Consider the following 25,102-nt stretch of genomic DNA (forward strand, 5'->3'; position numbering starts at 1 on the left):
AAGCTCAAAATAATAAAGTTTTTGTATCTTTCATTCACTTTTTGCCCAGAGAATAGCACTATGAATCATAGGCATAGATTGTAATGACAGAGTGAATTAGTTCACATCCCTTGCGCTACCTTCCACTACGTTCCCAATTAATCCCACCGCGCCTAGCAACACCGCGTAGCAACAGCTCATAGCAACAGCGTTTCTAGCCGGCACAGTCACCATGTCAGGAAGTTCATGAAGTATCGGTATATCTTTGGAGACCTTATGAAGTCAGGATCATTCGCTTTTAACTTTAGCGTTCTGAACAATTTGTAGAGCATTCCATTATGCTAATCGCTAGAAGTATTTTCGAACTGATCGCAAAAAGGGAGAAAACTGCTTCTGTCCACTGTACTTTGCAGCAAAGAAACGTATCGAGTTAAGCAGAGAAAGCAAGCGGACTAAGAAAACCTGCCAGCTGTACAATCCGGGATTTGAACCAATTATACGGGGCTTTGCCATGTATTAGACAGCCAATCAGTAGTCGCCTCTGAGCGAGGGTGTGAGTGAGTTGACGCTCAAGCTGAGCTCATTATTTCAGTTTACGGGTGACGTCGGTCTGCTCGAGGCGAAGGCTAACCGTTTTTAATCATGGCTGTGCGGCGGGCGTCGTGGGCGGAAGGGTTCGGGTACGAAATGAAATCACTTCAGGACTTGATGAATCAGAGAGGTGTAGAGGGCATCCAGCATCTCAACGACGAGTTTGGCGGCTTGCAAGAGTTGGCTCGCGGACTGAAGACGAACACAACGGAAGGTCTGTCTGGCGATGAAGCCGATCTGAGACACAGACGCGACATGTACGGGGCGAATGTGATTCCGGCCAAGAAGGCCAAGAGCTTTCTCGAGTTGGCGTGGGAGGCTTTGCACGACTTCACACTCATCGTACTGATTGTCGCCGCAGCGATTTCGATTATTCTTGGCCTCGTCGTCGAGAAGAAGAAGGAGACGGCGTGGATTGACGGATTTGCCATACTCGTGGCCGTTATAGTCGTCGTTCTCGTCACCGCCTTCAATGACTACAGCAAGGAGTTACAGTTTCAGAGTCTGCAGAAGCAGATAAAACAAGACCACCAGTTTGCAGTCCTTCGAAATGGCGAGGTAAGACGTTAGGACTGAGATGGTATTGCAGACTGTTGCGTTTGTAGCTACTGTGGTGTGTTTACTCTCTGTAGTATTGTATTCTTCACTGCAGTCGCATGATTACATAAATGGTTAGATGCGTATAGTCTGGCGTTGCTGGGTATATGATTTCTAGCATGATGTCATGCATCCTTGTGTGTATCTGATTGCTATGCTGTTCTTGCGTTGTTTGCTGAAACGGAAGTAAATTTGTCGACTGAAATTAATTGTTAGATTCGTTTGTGGTTGTTTAGTTTGTCTGTGGTCGTTCCGACCTTATGAGATCGCTGGTGAGCATGTGGGGCTTGTTTGTGATATAGGCAATGACTTTCTGTTGGGCTTGTAAGTTTTTGTTTGTTCACAGTGGTGGTTAGTTAGTGTATTTTAGTTAAGTGCTTTGATTATTGGAAACATTTACTGGTGTGTGTGTGTGTGTGTGTGTGTGTGTGTGTGTGTGTGTGTGTGTGTGTGTGTGTGTGTGTGTGTGTGTGTGTGTGTGTGTGTGTGTGTGTGTGTGTGTGTGTGTGTGTGTGTGTGTGTGTGTGTGTGTGTGTGTGTGTGTAGTATCAAAGAACGGACTACAGAATATTTCAATATTGCTAAATTACTCAAAGTTTGATTTAACTTTTCTGCATATGAGGTAGGGGTCACTTATCTAATATTGTTAATTATTAACAATATTAACATGTAATATTTAATTATTAACAATAATTAAATATTTAATTATTAATAATGTTTAATTATTAACAATAATTAACATGCTAATATTTAATATTAACATGTAATATGTAAGTTATTAACATACATGATTTAAAACATGTATGTTAATAACTTACATGTTTTAAATCAGTTTTTCCAAACCTAGTTTACAATGTGTCGTTGACGTTGACGCTGAAATGGAAATGAATCCAACTCCAGCGTCAGGGTCAACATCAAAGGATGCCGCCTCAGTTGAGACGATCTCTTCGAAGTTTGATGCTCAGCTGAGCGTCAACACTATATTGGAAACCAGAGGGAGGCATAGCTGAGTGACACTATTCAATACAAAAATACTTATTATTACTTATAACTGGAAATGTTGACAATAATGTGTGCAGCTCATGTTGAATGGGCTCTGAGAAGCAAGATCAAATGTGGAGGCTTTCAGCAATACTATCAATGTGATGATTTAAGTTGCTGGATCTTCTTTCCAGTGACAGTGGAGTGCTTGTGTTATCCGATTTTGTAACTGCTTAAATGGAGAAAGGTTATCAGAGTGTGCCATGTAGTAGGAAGGTCGACGGTTGTATTTGGTTGTTTTCCAACTGGCTACGGTAATTTCAAACAGGAAACTCTAATAACTGGAACCGGTAGTCAATCAGAAGGAAGACACTGATGTGTATTGTTCGTTAGTTGTCGTCTGTGTGACTTACAGTGTATGGCAGCCTTGAATGCTTTTCAATATGTTACACGTTGAATGGTTTCATTGTTATCATGTCTGGAGACTTTTTGGCATTGGTGGCACACTATTTGTCTCTATTCATGGCGTTGAACCGTCTACCTGTATTTGTCACGTGGTATATGTCAGCACCATACTGCCATCTGTCATGTAATGATATATGTATGTCAGAGTTGGAGCACTGCCTGACAGGTGCACGTTTTTCACTTTCCTAATATGTACTTGCCATTGACACTTTATCATTTGGGTGTAGAGCGAGAAAGTTTGACTTAGACTATGGTAGGGTAAACTCCATGTAATACAGTCAGACCTCATTATTCCGACCACATTTGTCCGGCTGGTTTCTGTTGGATTAACGAGACTGTCTATCAGTAACAAATAATCACAGTGAGGCAGCACGTGTCTTGTCCATGGCTGAGACAAATGAAAAGTATAGGAGGAGGCAGTTGTGGAGACTGCCAGCTGCGACACTGTGGCTACATGATTGGCTGTATCAATGGCTTATGGGGATCAGCTGTCATTAAGATTAGTACTGGAATTAGTGAAAACAGACATTCACAAAGTGTGTGCAACTTCATTGTGTTGTACAAACTATGTGGTGACTGTATAGTAAGTCAAACTACCGTTTATCTTTAGTCATTGTTGGTGTCACTGAGATGATGAGGAGGGCAGAATAAGTGGTTGTCACACAGTGAAGTAGATATCATTAGATTGCAGACAGCAGGACCTCTGATAATCTCCTTGTTAATCAGTATTTATGTGGAAATGGTTAGTAGTAATGTTTGGTTGTGTGAGCAGATTTGGAAACAGCTAGTTAATTACTGTACAAACTAACTACTACAAAGTTATTTGAAGAGTTATTTGGAAATGTGCAGGTTGCCAGTCAGACTATCATATGATTAGTGCTGTAAGGTTTTACAAGTACGAGGGGTGGGGTTATCACTAGACAAAGCCAAGGGCTATAAATAGCCTGCTCTGAGTGCAGGTAAAAGCCATATAGCAGGCTAATCATATGATACACGCCTGTCGATAAAATAATTTATACCATGGGCACATGATGTGTATATATAAGTGAGAGTGCGATATTAACTGGAAGTAACTTATTGCACAGTTGCCGTGTAATATGTTATATACACCATCAAACCAAACCACACGCTCTTGACTGGTTGTATGTCACATAACCATGGTATAGTTATTCAGTATGATATATTTTCAAAAATTCTTATGGGCTTTGTATGAGGAACATTTGAAGAATTAATTGCTTAATTAAACCAATAATAATGTGTGAAGTAGAGATCATTAATAGTTATTAGGATTGTGATCAATCTCGACAATTTGTTTTACTTTAGTACAGAACTAGCGTGACCCGTAACTGTGGTTGTTAGATTAGCTTCATGACTTGTTCAAGACTGGACGTGTGTGTTGAATTTTGATATCATTACAATGTCTTGCAGATAGTTCGGATACCTGTGACTGAAATTGTGGTTGGTGATATTATTTCGTTCAAGTATGGAGATGCACTGCCAACAGACGGCGTCCTCATACAGGGGAATGATGTTCGGGTTGATGAATCTTCTATGACAGGTGAAAACGACTACATAAGAAAGGGTCCAAATCGAGATGTTATTATGTTGTCGTCTACCCGGGTGATGGAAGGCAGTGGAAAGATATTAGTCTGTGCCGTAGGAATTAATTCTCAGGCAGGAATCATTTTCACTCTCATCAACAAGGGTGGAGGTGGAAGAGTTGAGAAGGATGATTTGAAAAAGGAAGCGTCGGGCTCAGATTCATCGTCGTCAGCCGGTGAACTCGATGAGCTAACAAAGAAGCGAGCAAGTGTGGCCATAGTGAAGGAACAGGAAGACGTAACACACGAGAAATCAGTTCTTCAGAACAAGCTCACCAAACTTGCTGTACAGATTGGATACTGTGGAACAATAGCTGCACTGCTGTCGATGTTTGTCATTATTCTGAGGTTTTGCATAACAACGTACGTAGTTGATGGCAAGAGCTGGGAGGGCCACCATGCAGTGGAGATCTTGGAAGGATTTATTATCGGAGTGACCGTTCTCGTTGTTGCAATACCAGAAGGGTTGCCATTGGCCGTTACTATTGCTCTCGCGTACTCGGTGAAGAAGATGATGTTAGACAACAACTTGGTGCGGCATCTCCACGCGTGTGAGACGATGGGTAATGCGACCGCAATATGTTCCGACAAGACGGGAACTCTAACAACCAACAGGATGACTGTAGTGCAGAGCTACTTGGGTAAGAACAGCCACGGCAATAACATCAAGAGAGATGGGTTGGGCCAACATCTTCTGCATGTTCTATGTGATGGTGTTGCTATCAACAGTGGATACTCGTCACGTATTCTGGTAACCTTTGTGCTTTTGCCCAAGTTTGTTTACAGTATTAATACTGGTCGTGAATAGGAGCCAGAAAAGGCTGGTGAGTTTCCCAAACAGGCGGGGAACAAGACAGAGTGTGCATTGTTGCAGTTTTGTAATTCTCTTGGTGGTGACTATGAACAGATCAGAGAACAACACACCGAGGAAACATTCACAAAGGTAACGTGTCATAATATCAGTGATGTAATCATGTTGGTTTGCTATATAAATGAAAGCTGTTGAAGCACTACAGTGCAACCCTCCGTGTGCCATAGCTACGCAGCTTGATTCACATCCACCATATTAAACATACGGGACATTTATTTGGTCACGTATTATGGTCACGTGACCAACACACTACTGTACCTAGTGTTCACACATCAGTAATGAGATGGCGAATGTAGACAGTTAGAACTTAATCAGAGTGTATTCTTGTGATGCAGTGCGTACTGTTGTTTCATATGTCTAACAAAAGAGTTTGACAGTACTATTTTGCTGGATGTTAATAATCATTGTTTAGGCATTTTTACCATAGTTCTAATGAATTTCTTTGTATTAGAAATTTTGCGAGTGGTTCTGCTTCTTGTTTACAATTATCCAACTAAGATCTGTTGTGTGTGTGTCCATAGTACATAATACCTGCACTGTCATAAATGTTGACCCTCGGTGTGTTACTGTACCATTTTCGCGTCTGCACAGCAAATGAATACAAACTGAAACGTGTAATTGTCATCATCTTGACTAGCTAGAATAGTTTACAGAGTGGAATATAAGGCAAACTTTTTGGTCGGACATCGTGCTCTAGCAAAAGAGATTGAGCTGCCTAGACGTTTGCGTCGCTAATTGATTCTCTACCATCCATACAATAACTATTACGCCTTGACCATCATGTAGGTATGTCCGATTAAAGCAAAATTGTGGTCGGTCATGAACACCAGTTGACCGATGACCGACTGTTATATTCCACTCTGGTTTACTAGACAGAGTGAAAGGACTCATGATTGTATCTGCCATGCTTTGCATAGGATGATAGTTTTGTGTTCCTTGATCTAGCCTTGAAGCAGTATGAACTATGGCAAGTTCTTAACTTATCAAAGAGTTTGGTTTGGTTTTGTGTGGTCAATCGTATACATTTTGCTCATTCACTAGACAAGGTTTGCACTTACTGTATTTTTGCACCAAGACGCTAATTAAACTTTGTCTGGTCGATTTCATAGCAACGATGTTACATATGCAAGTTCTAGCACCAAAACTTTCGGGAATTGGTAAAATAAGATTTTCTCAAAGAACCATCACTGTGGGTGCTAACTGAGCGAAGCGTAGGTTACCTAGCACAACTGTGAACTAATTAGCCGAACAAAATCAACCTCAAGTGTGAACAAATTAGCTAAATTAAACGAGACCGAGACGAACACAAGACCAGAAGCTGTACCGAGGCGATTGTTCTCGGCCACCATGTACATGTACAAGGACACTCGGATGCCGCCTACTTCTGTCTAGTGCTAATTTTTAAAAATACTGTGAGTACCAGAGACCAGGTGCACACACGCATGGTGAGGACCAATTAGGTGTAGTAATTTTTCTGACGATTTTTTGTTTGTATACAGTGGTCTACGGCCTGCAACGTAGTTGTAGCTTTGTGACACTTTGAATTAACAGTGTTCGTGTATATCATACTGAAACAGTCTGTCGTACAATAACGACAGCCATCAGGGGTGCTATTACCATTAGTAGACTTTGATGTGATTATTAACGTTTCTCTGTGAACTTGTGATGTCTGAATAAATAATGTGTACTATAAATAGCCCGATATGCATTGTTACCATAGTGCATCGAACTAAGTGTGGAACATTGACCGTTGATAGGTCTTCACTTTCAATTCCATGCGCAAATCAATGACGACCGTGATCCCTCTTCCCGATGGACAGGGATATCGTGTTTTCACCAAGGGAGCATCAGAGATTGTTCTCGGGATGTGTTCGTATATTCTCGGTGCTAAAGACGAGCTTTACCCGTTGTCGAGAGTAGAGCGAAGGTATATTGTGGGAACAGTGGTTGAAACATTGGCAAAACAAGGTCTAAGGACTCTCTGTTTGGCGTACAAGGATGTGTCTCCTGATGCCATTACTTCTGTAAGGCATTTTGTTGGGCATTTGCGTAGCATACTACTGTAGTTGTATTGTGTGTGATACTTCGTAGGATGAAATTTGGGATGACGAGCTTTGGGTGACGTCCGACCTGGTTTGTATCGGTATTGTGGGAATCGAAGATCCGGTGAGAGATGAGGTACGGTACTGTAGATATTTTGTTAATAATCAAAGCATGTTGGTATTGCCCTTAAGTAGACACATAATTTGTATGTACAAACATTTGAAAGTGTGATTTCAACCAAGAGGGATAAGCCGAAGTCAATGTCGATGTGAGGATGGATAAGTCACATTTTGTAGTGCTCTTACTGTTTCTCTGAAACTTTAGCCAGACATACCAGACTTATTGTTTACATAAGCACGTCCCCCTGGTCAAATGTCTGATTTGATTATTTTCTTCTTGGACATCTGTTGTCCGTCCACAACTCAATTTCTGAGACATTAGATGCCTCCATCTACTGACCGGAATGAGGTGTTTGTTTGTCACGTCCACTGCACACGTTTCGTATATTTCCTACACCCTCTTCATATTACTTGACAAATATTTAGCTTATTGCAATAACGAGAGAAAAGCAATGTCGTAAAGTTTGATAAACTGAAACTTTCTAAATTAGGGCTGGTTTACAGTAAAGGCTGGTTCACAATGTTGTTGCTGACGCTCAGCTGAGTGTCAACATCAAAGACACCGCCTTGACGCAGGCGGCATCCTATGATGTTGACGCTGATGCTGGAGTAGGATTCATTTCTATTCCAGCGTCAGTGTCAACGTCAGCGTCAGTGTCAATATTGTGAAGCAGGCTTAACCTACGCAAGCCGAGCATCATCCCAGCGTATAACGTAAACCGACTTAATTAAAAGACTGTGAAGCAAAATTTCCATCTGACATCATTTCTACTGCACAAAGGCCTGACATGTTAATTTGGAATAATTATACACTTAAATTCTCTGTGATAGAACTAACAATCTCTTTCGAAACTTTGATGCAAACACGTAGTCAGACGCTGAAACTTATTGATTTACAGTAGCATGTCTGAGTGCAACCAAGCAACGTCTTATCAGCTGCAAAGAGTGTGTGGGTTCTTAGTGCATGTGAAGCAACTACCGCTGCTCTTGCTGATTCCTTCTCACCAAGATTTCCTGCTTTTACTTGTTGAGATCTTCGTTGTCCATGTTAGACAACTGGATCACGTGAGTGAAAAGCGACAGCCAATGGGTAGTTAGAAACCAGACTATTTCCAGTTTATGTTACGTTGACACTCAAATAGAACTCGGGTGTAGTCCAACGTCTTGACGCTGGTCAGAACATAGCATCTCGGCAAAAGTTGGTAACATATTTACAGTAGGATGATGGCATTACGTTGGTGATGCACTGGGCTGACGCTCGGCTTGCGTAAGTTACTGTAAAGCCGCCTTAATCCATACTTTCGTTATCTTACCGCCTCATAAGATACTAATTGACTGCTTTCGAAAACATATGCTTGTCACGGGTGTCCACGGTTGTAACTCTCAACACACTGTCTCAGTTTTGTATTTTTTGTAAAATGAACTTTCAGTTGCATACCAAGAATCTGTGTTCTGTGAAGCAGTAAATACGAAAGACAAAACCGCAGTCCTGTACCTGTACAGCGTATAGTTCCCGATTGATGTAGGTTCCTGCAGCGATCGAGAAGGTTCAGAATGCAGGCGTGACCGTCCGAATGGTTACTGGCGACAACATCAACACGGCACAAGCGATCGCGACCAAGTGCGGCATTTTACTACCGTCTGATAACAAGGAGTTGGCCGTCTTGAGCGGTAAAGAGTTCAACAAACGAGTCTGTGGAGCCGACGGAGAAGTAGACCAAGAACGGATGGACGCTGTATGGCCGACTCTTCGGGTTTTGGCGAGATCGTCGCCAGAAGATAAGCACACACTCGTGACCGGAATCATCAAGAGCGAGCTAAGCAAGCACAGAGAAGTGGTTGCTGTGACTGGCGACGGTACAAACGACGGACCTGCACTGAAGGCGGCAGATGTCGGTTTCGCTATGGTATGGACGTCATTCATTTGATGGATGCGCGGTTCGTCATTTGGCCTGTACTGTGTTTTAGGGCATCGCCGGAACCGACGTCGCCAAGGAAGCTTCCGATATCGTCCTCACAGACGACAACTTTGCTAGTATCGTGAAGGCCGTCATGTGGGGCAGAAACGTGTACGATTCTATTGCCAAATTCATCCAGTTCCAGCTCACTGTCAACGTCGTCGCTGTCACTCTCGTCTTCATATCGGCTTGTACCATCCAACACGTGCCCTTGACTCCCATTCAGATGCTCTGGGTCAATCTCATCATGGACTCACTCGCCTCCTTGGCTCTCGCCACCGAACCACCGACCGAAGAGCTCCTCACTAGAAAGCCGTACGGTCGAACGAAGCCTCTCATATCTCGCACGATGTTCAGGAATATCGCTATGCACTCCATATTTCAGTTGGTCGTCGTCTTTGTTCTTGTGTTTGCTGGTGCCGAACTGTTCAACATCGATTCTGCCATCGATCGAGCCGACGACGACAAAGAGCCGACACAACACTTTACGATCGTATTTAACACGTTCGTGATGATGCAGATATTCAATGAGATAAATGCCCGGAAGGTACACGGAGAGAGAAACGTGTTCAAGGGCATTATGAACAACCGTTTCTTCGTAGTGATAATCATGGGAACGATGGCATTGCAGGTGAGTACTACGTACTGATATTATTGCATCGTATGTAGTGAAATGCGTGATACTTTAGATTTTGATTGTTGAATACGGCAGCGTTGCTTTTAGTACGAAATCTTTGACTGCAGATCAATGGCTGTGGTGTGTGTTTCTGGGTATGGCGTCATTGGTTTGGGGTCAGGTTGTCATTACAGTTCCGAAGCATCCCATGCCTCAGTTTGGAAAGCAGACGAAGGATCTTGCCGATGATGACGTCGACACAGTGAGGGATGCGAAGATCCTCTGGATGAGAGGATTGTGGAGGTTGCAAGCTCAAATTCGTGTTGTGCATGCATTCCGTGCCGCTATCGAGTCCCAACACACGCCCAAAAGTGGTTCCCTGAGGAAATCATCAGACCTAATGTATCCGTCTCAATTGCACACGAAACTGCGTGAAGCTCAAGCACTTGAGGAAGGGACACGTGATAGTAGTGCAGATGTGGGCGGCACCTCGAATGATTCTTTTCGATCCAGCGAGCCCCTTGTTGATATTAGAGTTCACGACGACATGATAGGCTCGTCTGCGACTTCACTAAAGCTCAACAGTGTGAAAACTGAAACTGAACTGTAAGTAGGAATAGGTATTGTTGACATGTTGTAGCTTGCTGCATGTATTGGTTACTGTTCTGAAATTGGCATCTGTAGTCAATGGAGGCAATAAATTATGAATCGCCTTTCTGTCATGTCTCGTCATGCAGTCACTATGTCAACCATTTGGACTGATCACTAACCTTCTGCTTTAGTCAAGACGAACTGCGGCTTGGCTCCGCTGTGAATGGTCAGAGTGGCAGCTGATCTAACTTTCCTCGATATTGTCTATATAATCTGAGATGGATCTGGAATACTGAAATGATCAACAAGATAGCATGAGATACCCATAGAAACGTGCAAGCTTGTTTGGTGGTTACTTCATAAACCGGGTATAACAATGTGGGACAAATTCAGATTCCCATAGGAATACGAGTATACTGATTATTTGTTTTCCATGATTTCAACTTCATCCTCAAATTCTGGACGTTCATGGTTGTTTCCTTCCAAAACCCAGAGCATGTGCTAATAATGCTTTGCCTCAATGTGCATTAGTGCTACGACTGAGGCTACTAAAGTAATTAACATTTCTCTAGCTTCAAACATTAGACAGAAGAGAAATTGCAAAGCACATCATGAAAACAGAAACAAATCACATCCAAACTGCAGTATTCATCTACAGTCATGTGAAATCACATGCAAAGCAATGCAGACCCTGTGACGGCTGAGTAAAAGCATCCTCAGTTGCCAGTAGCCAAAAAGGATTATGATCTGAATCAGCACCTTCGCATCCTCTCTATTAATTAGGACGCACAATGCTTCAGTGCATGACATGAGTGAGAACGATCAAGCACTGACCCTGGACACTCACCTTCGAATTAGAGAACAATTCAGGACTCTAGATAAGTAAGAGCTTGATCACAATCAGTGATGCTGAATTAAATGCTACAGTTTGCTTCAATTAGAACGCGTTTACAATAAATACCGGGAATTATTGCTATGTTCAGAAAAGGAGGTAATGGTTTACTAATATAATACCGAAGTTTTCCTGAAATGTAGCATTTACTTCACGAGCAACAGAAAGAGTCAAACGAAAATATCACTTAACACTCCAAGTCAAAAATACTCAAGTGTCCCACGTTTTATTCAGTCCTCATCTGTGTACTACTGTAGCACTGAAGAGATGCATTTGTACAGTAGTACTGAAGAGATCGCCAAGACCATAATCAATAATCCCACTTGTTTATGTTCAAGAGATAAACAATTTATTAATTAATGACCAGTGCACTTTCATACAAGAAATAAAAATAAACCCAATTATGTACACCTATTGAAATAAACATCACAGGTGCAATTAATAGTCTCACATAAGTCTGTTAACTTCACCTAATTCATTACCAGTTGTCATTACTTGCTGGAGTTCAAACAACAACTGATCATTTGGAGTGAGGTGTAACCCTCAAACAATTGTTTGAGGCCAACATAATTTACAAACAATTCAATTTGAAACTGACAAGTCACTATTACCGTGAGCATACGAGCAGTCGGATGATTTCCTTGGACAGCCGTCTGGATGATTCTCGTGAAACCAACACAACTGGACTTTGAAACATTTCCTGTTTCTGTCTCCCTTCCTAAGCTGTTTCCTGCGTCTCACCGGCTCGTCAATTGCCCAATTTCGAAGACACACGACGCCCTTAGTAACTTACAATGCAACAACAGGGTCATCGTCCTCATTCACGATGATCTATATTCAACAGTCACTAACCTTGAAACACTTGGGGATAGTTCCTTAGCAAAGTTTTCAAGCCACCGTACTCGTGTTTGAGATGAGCCAATGTCTTAGGCTCAAAGAGAGTCGCGGCCTCTGTCACAGACAACTGGCCTAACAGAACGACACATGGTAGCTGTGAGTCATTAAAATAATGCCAGTCACCATTCTGTTGTCTGACTAAGTCAATGTACACAAACATTGAGTAACACATTTTTAGTTTACTAGTCACTGAACCTCTTCTTACTGATTTTCAGGGGCATAGCAAACACATTAGAAGTGGTCAGGAATAACGCACGCTAAAAAGCGTGATTTAACCAGCTAAAGGGTGTAGTCATTAAATGTGACCAAAACTCTACCAGCATTCACTAATGTTGTGACCAAAACATTTGACACAGTACTGCACACATCAATTGTTCTGATTAACCTACTTATAGGTCCCCAATATTTTTAGTCATGTTCTGACTCTGCCACAAACTGGTTGTGAATCACTTCAAGATCCATATTTAGGAAGTCTTTGTGTACGTGAAGCAGCATTAGATTATTAAATCTTTTCTGAGACATGGATGTTCTTCAAATACTAAAGATACCCCAAATCAATCAATCAATAAATAATATGTTTAATCGTCTATATACCTAAACCAAAAGTTACGCTACTCGCCTGCTCGCGAGTCCGTTTTTCCAAAACTGGTCAGGCCATGATCCTACCGGTCCCTTTCCTACACCCCTGATTAGCAAGCAAAATAAAGCACAAAGAAACTAGAGAGACCAAAATACCATCAAACTTTATTGATACTTTGGTTATTCAAGTACAGTCAGGCATTGTGATTCCGACCACATTTGTCCCTCTGGTTTCTGTCAGACTAATGTGACTGTCGAATTATTGGTAACGTTTAATACAAAGTGGCAATGTAAATTGGTTTCACGTGTACTTTTGTTAGAAAGTGAGGGTGTCAGATTATTGGGTGTTGGATAATGAGGTATGACTGTTTTGGCCGTAAGTAAGTGGCCATGGGGTACGTATTTGGTCGTCTGTACGAACTCAGTTCAAAGAATTACAAACTCAAGTTTGTAGAGTCAAAATCTGTTATTTCAGAAACCAATGACTAAGAAAAGCCTACTTTGTATTTAAGAGTTCACACCGAGAGCCAGAATTAATAAAGTGTCATAACAGTCGTGCAACTGAACAACATTCAAGAAAGGAACTGACAGATTGACTCATTCTGTTCGTGATCTCCACAGTTCGAGTGGCTGGCAATTACAGGCACTCGTTGAGACTATCACAACACGTCACATTTCACAGTCATATGATATACACTCAAACCTCCCTAATCCGGACCTCCAAGATCCGGGCACCTCCCTAGACCGGCACCTTTTACCAGCGCGTACGAGGCCTTGGGACTCCAAGGGTAGGCACTGCAAAGCCATATGGCTCTGGGCTATATCTGGGCACTTGGAGAGAAGAAACTCCCTGTATAAACACGCACATTTCCTCAGTCTATTGTAGCAGACAAAGTAAGCTAAAGTTGTGCAGATTTTTTACATCTAAATCCTAGTTTAATATTTGTTATTGCCGCAGCAGGTTTGCTCTTCATACAAAGAAGTACAATTCAAGTTTCGATCGTTGCAATTTCGCCTAGATGAGTACATAACTGTTGTACAAAGTACCTATATATTATAGTGTAGTACAAGTGTGCACTGTACACGCATACTGTATGTAGAACTGGAGTACCAGACTTCTTACATTAAAATAGTCTGGGATATATGGCTCAGCCGCGAGTTATCACTTTCTATCTTCCGGACATTTCTGGGATTTGGGCAGTGGCTGGATCAGGGAGGTTCGAGTGTACCCCATATTTTAAAAATCTCATTCTCCACTATTTTCTGTAAATCATGATGTACCACAAAATTAAAATGTATTGCGGTTTTTCACTTTCGCAATTTGTGATCTTTAAAGAAGCTGTCACAAAATTAAAATTTGCAAACATATACTACTATACTTATGTCCAGCATTGATTCATTAGAATGAATGCCGGCCCAGGCCATACTAGAGTGAATCAAAAAAATTTAACTTTGCTAAACACACCAATCATGACTTAGCCTTACCTCCTCGTCTCCACTCGGCAGTAGAACTGCATTGTGACACGGCTGCACTGGTTGAGTTGCATTGATGTCCCAACTTGTCACTTTGTTGTAACAGCGTCGTGGCTAGAGTTTTCACAATGTCAACAGCCACATCTCTATTTAACTTTGTGCAGTTCCTGACAGCTTGAAGTGCAGGCCGAGGAACAAATCCAGTACCTTCCTTGGCATCATATACGTCAAACAATTTAGAAACCCACAACAGTAACCAAAAAGAAAAATTTGTTGTTTGTTGCCCCAATTGAATTGTATCAATATGACATACCCAAGCCACATCGTTCTTCAATCAGCTGTTCGCGTGCTTTCTCTACTTCTTCCTCTCTCTCCACAGGATACGTTCTTGACTGCCCGATGAGACAAATCTAAAATGAGACTAATAAGCAAAGCACTAGACCTAAATATCTAAAGGGTTTTACGCACATTCTTTGTTGAAGGTATCCTCAAACGATCATGTTGAACATTAAAGCCACAGCGTTGGCCAACCATTTCAACAAACTCAAGGTAGCACTGATACTGAGGGACGTCTGCACTTTGCCTGGAAAACTGTACACCACAATCACTGTTCCAAAATTCCACTGCTGTGTCAGTGTACGTCAACAACATTCAGCTGTAAGCTTTTTGCTACTATATGCATGGGCATAGCGTCTAGTCCAACCAGTCTGGCTATGGCTGGACCGCTTTTTGAAAAAAGTACACTTTCACCAGATGCTCAATGGCTCCAACATCTGTTTCAAGGGTATAGCTGATTAAATAATTAATACATTTTTGCTCATTACAGTATTTCGTACGCATACCTAATAACGTGCGCTACATCACCCCACCCTTTGGTGTGTGCTAGTCGAGACTGGTCATCAGTTGCTTCATACCCCTGATAAGTAAAGTCACTTAAAAATATATGGTACTTAGTAACAGAGTAAATCATACCTACTGTGTATAGCTTTGTGTAAGTGTAATTTATAATTATGCAATCCAAATTATACTTTTACCTGCTTACAAACTCAAAAACAAACTGCTATACTGTTAGAAACACTTAAAACTACAAGAAATGATAAATAAATAATAACAATGATTTTTTACCTTTTGATTGAAATCGTGAAAGCAGCATGGCAATACAAAGTAACGTGTTTTGTAAGATGACCTACAAAACACAACCAGTTCTTACACTAAGCAATTCGAAATTCACTGAGTACAGTAATGCCTTGCTGCAAGAAGGGGAATCCATGGTGTCAACTCGTCCGAGTGATTTCCAATCACCCAGTCAATACCTGCAAACGCCTGATGCTCTGTTGGTATAATAGGTGTTTCCTGCACCAGTATTTCCCTATTAAATTTGTCACCACCAACATGACGGCATAACTCACCTTCAGTACTGTATTGGGCTCATACATTTCCCATATTTTTCGTCGCTTCAAGTCTATTCCATATCCTGGATGCTAGAGTATAGTCAATTTCGTATAAAAAATTAACTCCTAACTGTTTGATAATGCAGTAACTTACTCCTTCCTGTGACAATATGTGGACAAGTAATCCATTACCACAGCCGAGATCAACAAAGGATTGCTTGCTAGTCAATTGTAAACTCTCCCTCTCACTTTCCCACAAAATCTGCATAACATAAGAAAGACACATTAATGACTTGGGATACTTGATAAACACAGTCATTCCAACCAGAAGATAAGTCGCAATGGCAACATCTTCGTACACAAACTTTCCTGGATCTGTAACTTCTGGCCATATCTATAACAATGCAATATGTACACAAACAGTTTACTAAATAATGTCAAATAAGTTTTTCATTTCGTTTAATTAAAAATTCATTTTTCCATAACACTAGCTGATCAGGGTTTCCCCCAGCATTGTCTTAAAAGGGGCACGTTAATATTAATAAACTATTAAATTTAACAAGTTGAGCTCTGGGCATCTGTATTTAAGTAACCCAGTTACATGCAGTCGCAGTCCATAGTACACATGTTAAGTCTTAAAATCCTATTTTTATTGCTGACCAACAAACTACTGGTCTTTCAAAGTCAAAGTTGCATGAAGGAGGCCCTTCAGCTGAAATCCCTATTAGCTAAGGGGACACAGCACCCCATTTGATGATATGACAATGATTAAACTAATTACTGTTGTTGCTAGAAGTCTGTGTTTATTTCTACTTGTAATACAGTACAACCCCCAATTATCCGGACTTTTTCGGTAAAAGCCAAATTGTCCTGATAATCGAAAGTTCGGATAAAGAAATGATGGCGTAGTGACTTCCATGAGGCTTAGTCATACATTGACAGTCAAGTACATAATTAACAAAATGTTCCATTGATTAATATGCAGAATATTAGGTCAACAATGACTCAACACGTTTACATACATGTAAATGTAACTAGATGTACAAAGTCAATGGTTCCAATTTGAAGTAGGTTCACAGGTTTCCATGTTGGAATGACGTCACGTGGGAAACACGTAAAGACACATGCCTTTCTGGTGGAAATAAATTGTCTGGATTATCGAAGTGTCTGAATAATCAAGATTGTACTGTAGATTTTGTCATTTATCTTTTAAATCAACAAATTAAACAAACTGTGCTACATAGAAACAAAGACGAACAATCCAACAGGCACACCAGTAAACATACAGACAAGCAAACAGTTAACTTCAAAACTGTAATGCGATTGTGCACTGCCAAATTCAGAATTTCAAACAAAAACCAAGAGCATTCATTCTTTGTCATAAACCAGCCACCACAAGACCCATTTCACCAGAATATACCAATCCTAATGGTAATACCATCTACAACAAAGATATCATCACATTGCCTGGCACGCTAATGAGTGCATGCTGTGCATTCCAATTAGGCATCCATCCGTCTGTCTTTTTACTAACACACCACTGTAATCCTAGCACATGCATGCCTCAGTTTTAAAACTGTCCAGTGCAGCAAACTCTGCCATACATAGAATCTCACTCAGATAAGCATATCTCGTCACAACAAACAGTTTTCTATCAGCATCAGTCATGTGTATTACATGTCAAATAACCTGTAGTGAATAATGTCCTCAACACTTTCATAACATGTCTATGATTAAATTTACAATGCCAAACCAAGCTAAACTAAAAAAATAAACTGTTGGAATGGCGATTTATACTTCTAAAATTCAAAAATAATTCCCGATCTACATGGAGTTCATGGATTCATCCTTGCCCTGTCATCAACTTTCCCCACAATGTTTGATTGATTGTAATCAATCCATAACTTTCCAAGATATCCTGTTAACAAACTGACAAACAGACAGAGAAACAGATAAACAAGCAGACAAACAGACAAACAGACAACAGCAAAAACACAACCTCCATCCAACTATGTTGGTGGGACTTATTATTGGAATAACCTACAAACCCTCTATAATGTACTGATCACTTCCAAATCAGTTTTCTAATATGTGTTTGTGTATCTAGTCATACGCAAGTGACGTACTATAGTATATACACATGTCCCGCATACCTGTGCTATTCTTCTCCCGTACTTCCCTTTTAAATGTCTATATAGTCTTCCATATTGGTCCTCGTTGATTAATGAATTAGGCAACGGAGGTCTCCACTGGCTCTTTGAAGCTCCCAGTTCCTTTGACCTTGCTCCCATCCAACTAGCCAACTTGGGCAGCAACTCTTCAGTAAGCCATTTTACAGAAGGACAAAGTTTCTTATCAGAAATGCGAGGCAAGTCAGTCACCGGCAACAACAGCTGCAAACTAAATAAAAAGAACTGTTATAAAAATATTAATCAACTGACTGTAGTTATGACCAAGCTTTGTCACTGTTTGCTGTTAACTTCAAAGTGATTTTGTAAGCTGATAGTTGCAACAACTTCACATCACTTGCAGAGTTTGAGACGGGTATAAATGTGTAGCTCTTGCTTTCTCGATCTAATAACAATACTTCTTGAATAAAATTAATACAAAGTACACAATGCACTACACACACGTGAAAACACTACTAACACATTGTGCTTTCTCCTGTCTTTAGTAATAACAGTATCCCTTAGACCCAATCAAAAGTCCAACAGCATCTCTGCCATAACCAAATCCAAAGTATAGATTATGTTCTACACGAGAAACATCACAACCAAGTTCAATGTGTTTCATTCGTGATTTACAAGTGTAAACCAACTTCTAATTTAAAATTGATTCATCGATTCATAACATTCTGGATTCTCACGAGGATGTTTCCAACCAATAATTACGTCATCAATTAAATTTCACCAAATCTATTCCAGAAATGCTGGAATTTGCAAAGGACAAGCATCATTATCTCTAGCACTGACTATTGTTGCTATAACAATGTTTCTAGACAAATACATTAAATCAATTTTAGTTCAATACAAAGTACATTTCTGTACTTGTAGATTGAAACGTCTGACAAGCATTAAATCAAAAGGTCTAGCCACTGTGTATATACAGTGACTAGAATATCCAGCAATTTAACTTTGCACGAAACTACCTGAACTATTCTAGGTCATCATGCATATCCTTCACCACTACTCAACCCTAGTTCAATTTCAAAGTCGTATCTTCTGTACTTTAAATCATGTCAGTTCAAGAACTTCAAAAGCAAGGGTTGCTACACAAACTTTCTTCGTTTGGAAAGCAACGGTAATTTTATAAGTCTCTAAATTAATATGCAAATTTGCACAATTCAAAAGATGTGGAAGTTGCAGATCTCTGAGTAAATGTTGTTGTTGTTACCAAAAAAAGAATTTAAAGTGTTCGCTGCATTTCTTGTATAATCAATACAGCACCTTCCACAATCACTTCTACTAGCTCTTCGGTGTCCTCCGTAATTTCTTTCGGAACAAGCCTCCTGATAGTCAGCAAATATTTAGAACTTCCTTCGTTTTCGGATGACGCACAGTCTGTTCTTTCCTGTAAACATTTGAGCACGTGGTTGACTTGCATTTCTTCTTCACACTGAATTCGCGCTGTCACTGTAGCATGAGTCAATCTTTTATTGACAACATTGGGACGAGTTATCCAAACATTTATAGACTCGCAAAACGTCAATTCATCATCTCTAGAGACATTCACGGACGCTACTTCACGCCAAGGTTTCAACAAAACCAACATTGGCGCATGCTGGTCACGTGACTGAACTCCCGGCTGTTACAGAGTTTTCTCTCTCTAAAAACTTCAGTTAATTTAGTGTTTTCATTTACTTGAATTTTATTTGAATTGATGTAAACGCTAATCTGAACGATCAATGAAAGTGTACCACTACAGAGTTACTGGAAGAAGTCTAGGCGTGTTCAAAGACCACAATTTATTACAAGTCTACTAGAATAGAAACATGTATACGATTAGCATGAATGCAAGCAGCGCTAGAGTATGTCTGAGCATGAAAGACAGTGAGCCCAATTTTTCATACAGTATATATATATAGATACGCGTAATGCAGCGTTATCATGCGCAGGCAGGTCTAAATTTGCGAACAGGGCTAGAGAGGTCTGGAAGTCGCCGTCTCATCCCGCGGCATATATATATAGCCCTGCCCACAGAAAGCTTATAATTATTGGGCCGTAACCAGACTTGGTTCCCACATGACACTCGCGCAAGCCCAAAAAAGGTTCTGGCTAGAAAATTTAAAGATTCACAAACTCAGAAGGCAGTGTTTCAGCCATCTTCAATGGATACACTAACGTTTAATGTCTGAAATAGTGACTAACTACAGGTACCACAATGAGATTCTCTCCAATTGCAACGTCATGCAGAGTGAAAGCTAGGGTGTTGGAGGCAAACAACGTGTTAGCTTGCTGCCCTGTAGCAGAAACAGAAGAGCTGGTCCTCCAGGTCCTGCAAACACCAGACCAATATTTGAAATACCACTTCCATCCCAAGCTCAACATCCGTCAGGATAATAGGCTCAAGGGTTCATTCTGTCACTTCCCCCTAAGTTTAGATTTCCCCCTCACACGGAGTGAAATGACTGGCTGGACCTTTGAGCCTAGGTCAGGTACGTGATCACATACATAATATAGGGCATTTGCTGTGTGGCACAAGGAACATCGCCTACTGTACATAATTTTTCATTTCGGTTTCTGCCTGCCTGAGTTGGCATTTGTTGCTAAGACGGCTGTTGACAATACCACAATAACTGCTGCATTCTCCACCATTTATCTAAGTACAATAAAGCACATATAATAGCAAGTAAATGCGCCAGCATAAAAACATGATCCGCAAAGACAAATCCAACGTAGCATGCATGCGTAACATATAGAAGATTGACCACACCCAAAGTTCACGTCTTCCATCAACGTCTCAATCCTTATGCAACAAAGACATCTTCAGATTCTCAACTATTGTTGTTGTTGCTCTGTTCGTAGAACATGAAATCCTAAAATAAATATATTGACAGATGATCGTCTAACTGCAAACAATTTGTTGTAGACTTACCACCAAGAAAGCAGATGACAGCAGCAAAGCCTTATTTTGCCAAGTCATGTCTATCGGAACTGCATGAAATCAAGCACATTGTCAACCATAACGTCTGCAATAACAAACATGCGTAGCTACTCTGCACTTACAAGAAACACTGAAGTTTCCAGCATCAGAGATACACTCTTTTGCACATCCACTCCACTGACTAATCAAAGTGCCCACCTGCGCTCCTCCTTTAGCACTATCCTGTATCTATCAGATAGGGACAGAATTTGAATACCTAGTACGTACATCTTTGCCATTGTGTATGTCTGTCTATCTGTCCATCAGTCGAGTCCGTTTAGCAACTCACAATCGCACTGTGCATAAAAATACAAGTCATGCACTAGACAACTACATCTACTGCAATAAATCACCTCACAGTGGAATATAACAGTCGGTCATTGGACCAACTGGTGTTCATGACCGACTACAATTTGGCTTTGATCAGACATACATGTAACCTACATGATTGGTCAATGTGTAATAGTTATTGCTTGGATGGCAGGGAATCAATGAGTGGCCCAAAGTACAGACAACTGGCAGAAGCAGCGGGCAAAATCTAATTATAGAGTTGATAATCCCCAGATGCATGAGTGAATAGATGACAATAGTGTAATACTGTAACAGTTTATATTTTGATAGCAAATACATACAGTAGTGAATATGATGCAACAAATAAAGACATTGAACTAAATGTTGATGTCGATAATTACAAAGATTGTGAAATAGAAATGACTGCCTCAAATTTAAAATGTCAGGTCAACCTTTTGCTAGAGTGTGATGTCCGACCAAAAATTTGGCTTATATTCCACTCTGTGCCTAGCCTTGAAACACTCTTCCTTTACCGTGCGATTCAACAAATATGCCTCGATCAACACACACTATTCTGTCAATCTTTTAAATGATGACACTACTTCTGTATGTCTGACTGGACCTTGGGTCATAATCAAGTTCAAGTACGGAATGGGCACAGGCATACTTTTCTTAGGCAAGAAACTCACATGCAAATGCCTCTCTTGCCTCAGGACTATAAATGAGTACCTGGTCCTTGACTGGAGATGACAAGACTGCTGGCTTCACGCAGCACGAGTACGTGTGGGCTTGACCCTATAGAAAATCTTCATGTGATCGCATGAGATTCGCATGCGAGTCCCTTGCAAATGTCGTTTACGCATGCGAATTGGCCGATTTCGCATGCAGAGACTAGCTCGCAATGCGTTATGCATGAGTTCCGCATGCGAAGATGATGCGTTCGCATGAATTCCGTAACACTCTAGAAGGTTTCGCATGCGAATTACATGTGAATTGCAATTTCGCATGCGAAGGCTCTAGCTCGCAATGTGTGTGTGTGTGTGTGTGTGTGTGTGTGTGTGTGTGTGTGTGTGTGTGTGTGTGTGTGTGTGTGAAGGTATTTGGCAACATAGCCTGAGTGGTGAAACCTTTCAAACTTGAAAATTTAGTTCTTCTAGACAGAGAGAGTGAAGGGGCTTGTAATTTATGCATGGTTATTATAACAGCTAACAAGTAACCCCATCCTAAACTCCTATTCCTGTCATTTCACCTAATTAGCAACGTTAATGAACCTTGCATATGTTTGTCTTCTACAGATACGTACCAACCAACCTGAACCCGAGAATCAGTATGCTCCTAGTATACTACAGACCTGTCCACACTGGCAACTGGATCGTGATCCAACGGCAAAGCTGTCCACACTTGCAACTGGATCGCGATAAATCCAATTCAAATCGTAAGGTGGTTTCGATCACAATCGGTTGAATCCAATTAGAAATAGTGGGCAATACCTCCATGTACACTACGCGTGTAGTCAGAACATCTAACACTCCTCATTCATCTTTGTTCTCGCTCACCTTACATCGCTGTATCAACGCTTTCCACAAGCAAAGAAGCCACACGTACACATCGGTCATCAGTCACTTGATATCGAAAATGAGGCAGAGGTACCATTTTCAAAGTGCAGTGTGGATGCTCGCTGTCCCAATCCGATCGCGATCCATTCTGGTCTAGTGTAGACAGCGCTTAAGTACGGAGTGTGCACGTGCTATGGCTAATTTCGGAGGTGCTGGCATCAAGACATCAAGGGCACGTTTCTTTTACCTAATCCAGCTAATCCAGATTATATAGATTGCTAATCCAGATCAGTCGGATTAGGTAGACGGATGAGAGACAGAGCGAAGCAAAGAAACGTCTTGGGTGAGATGAGCATGTGCACTGAGTTTCCCTAGCCAAGATGGATATGCGTGTGGAAAAGAGACTCGACTTGTCAGAGTTCTGACTAATTGCTTATGTTGAGAATGGCTTCTCTGCTAAATTGACCGGCCATTTTTCTGCGTGCAATCAACAACTGAGCATGCGCAAAGCTCATCTAATCCCTCTAATCCACGTATGGGCTGGACTAGCTAATCCAGCACCTCCCAGGAGATGAAAGAAATGCACGCAAAGCTCATACATGTAATCCATCTAGTCTGGATTAGCTGGATTAGGTGAAAGAAACGCGGCCCGGGTTGGCCAGACAGTGTGGCACCAGCCAAAGGCTTCAGTGAACGTCAACACTCTAGTTAGTGACTCAAGACTTACGAAAAATTCCACATCCTGGTAGCACTTGCAAGTCCAGCAAGGACCATGGATTTGAAACAACTCTGTTGTTTCCGTTGCGTCGGTCACATAAAACTCGGGCAAGCAGCAAGTCCACCTACAAAACAACAAATTCGAAACAATCGCGTACGTGACCAGCGCAGTGTGGGGTCATGCAACTGGGTGAGTAACAGGGCACGGTCGCACCTCTCGTGTACGTAGCCAATCACATTCCCGGGTGGCGCTTGCACCTCAATCACGTTCAAATGGCAAGGACAGCAACAGTGTCCACAGCGGAAGGGCCGTTCCAAGTGAATGACTTCTCGTGAGTAGTTGTCGACGATCGACATGGAAAACGCCCTCGCAGGACCACAACACTGACGCTCCAAACAGTCGCTCTCTAGATCACAACGAGCTATAGATACAACTCTGGACTTTGTAGCTATTTAACATACTCTCTGCAGCAAAGTAAACTTGCTGTCCCATCGAGTTCTTGATAACATACTTATTCTCAGTCTCAAAACCAGTAAGAACTGCAATTAATGAACATTATCATATTAAGATTAACCAGGGCTACACTTTTAGCACGCGAGGCTAACTTTCAAGTACTTCTAACAGCTGCTGGATGAGAAGTTGGTCGACTTGTGCAAGGTACTCCAGACCGGGTGGGGCACCTGAGCTCGCGCCGAGATCAACCATGACCGTACTAGATGCAGATGCGGCTGCTGTTGGCTGCTGAATGATGGGAGCTGCTTCGGCCATGGTGTTTTACTTGTACGCAGTTGTAGAGCGTGCTCGAAGAAAGATGATCGGATTCCTGTGTTGATATGAAGACATGTAAATTACCTATTCGATTTTACGCTCCCGGATATACGGTAGCCTCGGTGCCAGACCTCTTTGCACGTGCGGGAGAAGGCGGGTGACAGGGCGGAGAGGAAAAGACAAATCAATAAAATTAATTTTAGTATTCACAAAGTTCGTAGACTGCCGCAAACTCTATTATGAAAAAATAAATGTTACTTAATACATAGCTTGATCAAAGCCTGAACGTTGCCACTTGCTTGGCTCAACTTCAATACTCAAGTAAGTATTCAAGCAAGTAATCAATTAAACGAATTAGTTTATCTATGGCACCAAAAATCGCTAGCCTCGACGCTAGGCCAATTTCGCATACGTGTAGAGTAATGCGCACGACTATGCGTAGGAGTCACATGACCAGAAACGAAGTTAACTTTGTTTCCGGTCATATAACTCCAACGTATAGTCGCGCGCGTTACCTCACCGCGTAAGGCGCAAGAGACAGTCCTCACCAGTCCTATGTACCAAGCAAGCAAAACGGTATCCTACTTAGGCGTAGGAACCTGTTGAGGGAGCACACATTTGCATACGAGGCTAGATTATATATCTAGCAGGCCCGGATCCAGATGGGATTTAGGGGGTTCAGGGGTTCAACCCCCTTTTTTCAATAGACGTGGTTCAATAATTTCATATAATTTCATTAGAAAAGAGAAAATTAGTAATGCTATAAATAACTGCTACCAGGTCAACCCTCTCTTTAAAAATTCCTGAATCCGGCCCTGATAGACAGCTAAATAACAGGAAACCAATACTAATTAACACTACAGTATTAATGCAGTAAATTACACTGTATTTCATGTCAGTGGTAGCAGTTTCTACGTCTGTCATTCTTCTGAGTCGACCTCGGAATTCACGTCTCGCCTCTAATTCTGACGTCATGTGTGTCC

General features: G+C 41.4%; 3 protein-coding genes across 3 annotated transcripts; 1 reads left to right on the top strand and 2 right to left on the bottom strand.

The window, feature by feature from the left end:
* Nucleotides 1–519: 519 nt before the first annotated feature.
* LOC134186782 (plasma membrane calcium-transporting ATPase 3-like) lies at nt 520–10,543 on the top strand. The gene is made up of 8 exons (XM_062654838.1): nt 520–1,128; nt 4,042–4,965; nt 5,023–5,157; nt 6,843–7,109; nt 7,177–7,263; nt 8,774–9,154; nt 9,216–9,836; nt 9,895–10,543. The coding sequence occupies exons 1-8, from the start codon at nt 622–624 to the stop codon at nt 10,429–10,431; spliced, it is 3,459 nt and encodes a 1,152-aa protein (XP_062510822.1). The 5' UTR covers nt 520–621; the 3' UTR covers nt 10,432–10,543.
* A 1,089-nt stretch (nt 10,544–11,632) lies between these two features.
* On the bottom strand, nt 11,633–19,425 carry LOC134181834 (probable tRNA (uracil-O(2)-)-methyltransferase). The gene is made up of 13 exons (XM_062649105.1): nt 19,091–19,425; nt 18,098–18,218; nt 17,798–18,044; nt 15,970–16,038; nt 15,799–15,906; nt 15,663–15,734; nt 15,500–15,606; nt 15,379–15,439; nt 14,722–14,844; nt 14,567–14,663; nt 14,266–14,460; nt 12,157–12,273; nt 11,633–12,092 (listed from the first exon to the last, which is right to left on the bottom strand). The coding sequence occupies exons 1-13, from the start codon at nt 19,413–19,415 to the stop codon at nt 11,887–11,889; spliced, it is 1,848 nt and encodes a 615-aa protein (XP_062505089.1). The 5' UTR covers nt 19,416–19,425; the 3' UTR covers nt 11,633–11,886.
* Nucleotides 19,426–20,421: 996 nt separating this feature from the next.
* LOC134194361 (phospholipid scramblase 1-like) lies at nt 20,422–24,206 on the bottom strand. The gene is made up of 7 exons (XM_062663292.1): nt 23,957–24,206; nt 23,813–23,890; nt 23,565–23,757; nt 23,361–23,475; nt 20,870–20,975; nt 20,739–20,797; nt 20,422–20,679 (listed from the first exon to the last, which is right to left on the bottom strand). The coding sequence occupies exons 1-7, from the start codon at nt 24,117–24,119 to the stop codon at nt 20,638–20,640; spliced, it is 756 nt and encodes a 251-aa protein (XP_062519276.1). The 5' UTR covers nt 24,120–24,206; the 3' UTR covers nt 20,422–20,637.
* Between the last annotated feature and the right edge of the window lie 896 nt (nt 24,207–25,102).

Source organism: Corticium candelabrum, chromosome 1 (genome assembly GCF_963422355.1).
Source record: "Corticium candelabrum chromosome 1, ooCorCand1.1, whole genome shotgun sequence".
In the NCBI taxonomy this organism is placed as follows: Eukaryota; Metazoa; Porifera; class Homoscleromorpha; order Homosclerophorida; family Plakinidae; genus Corticium; species Corticium candelabrum.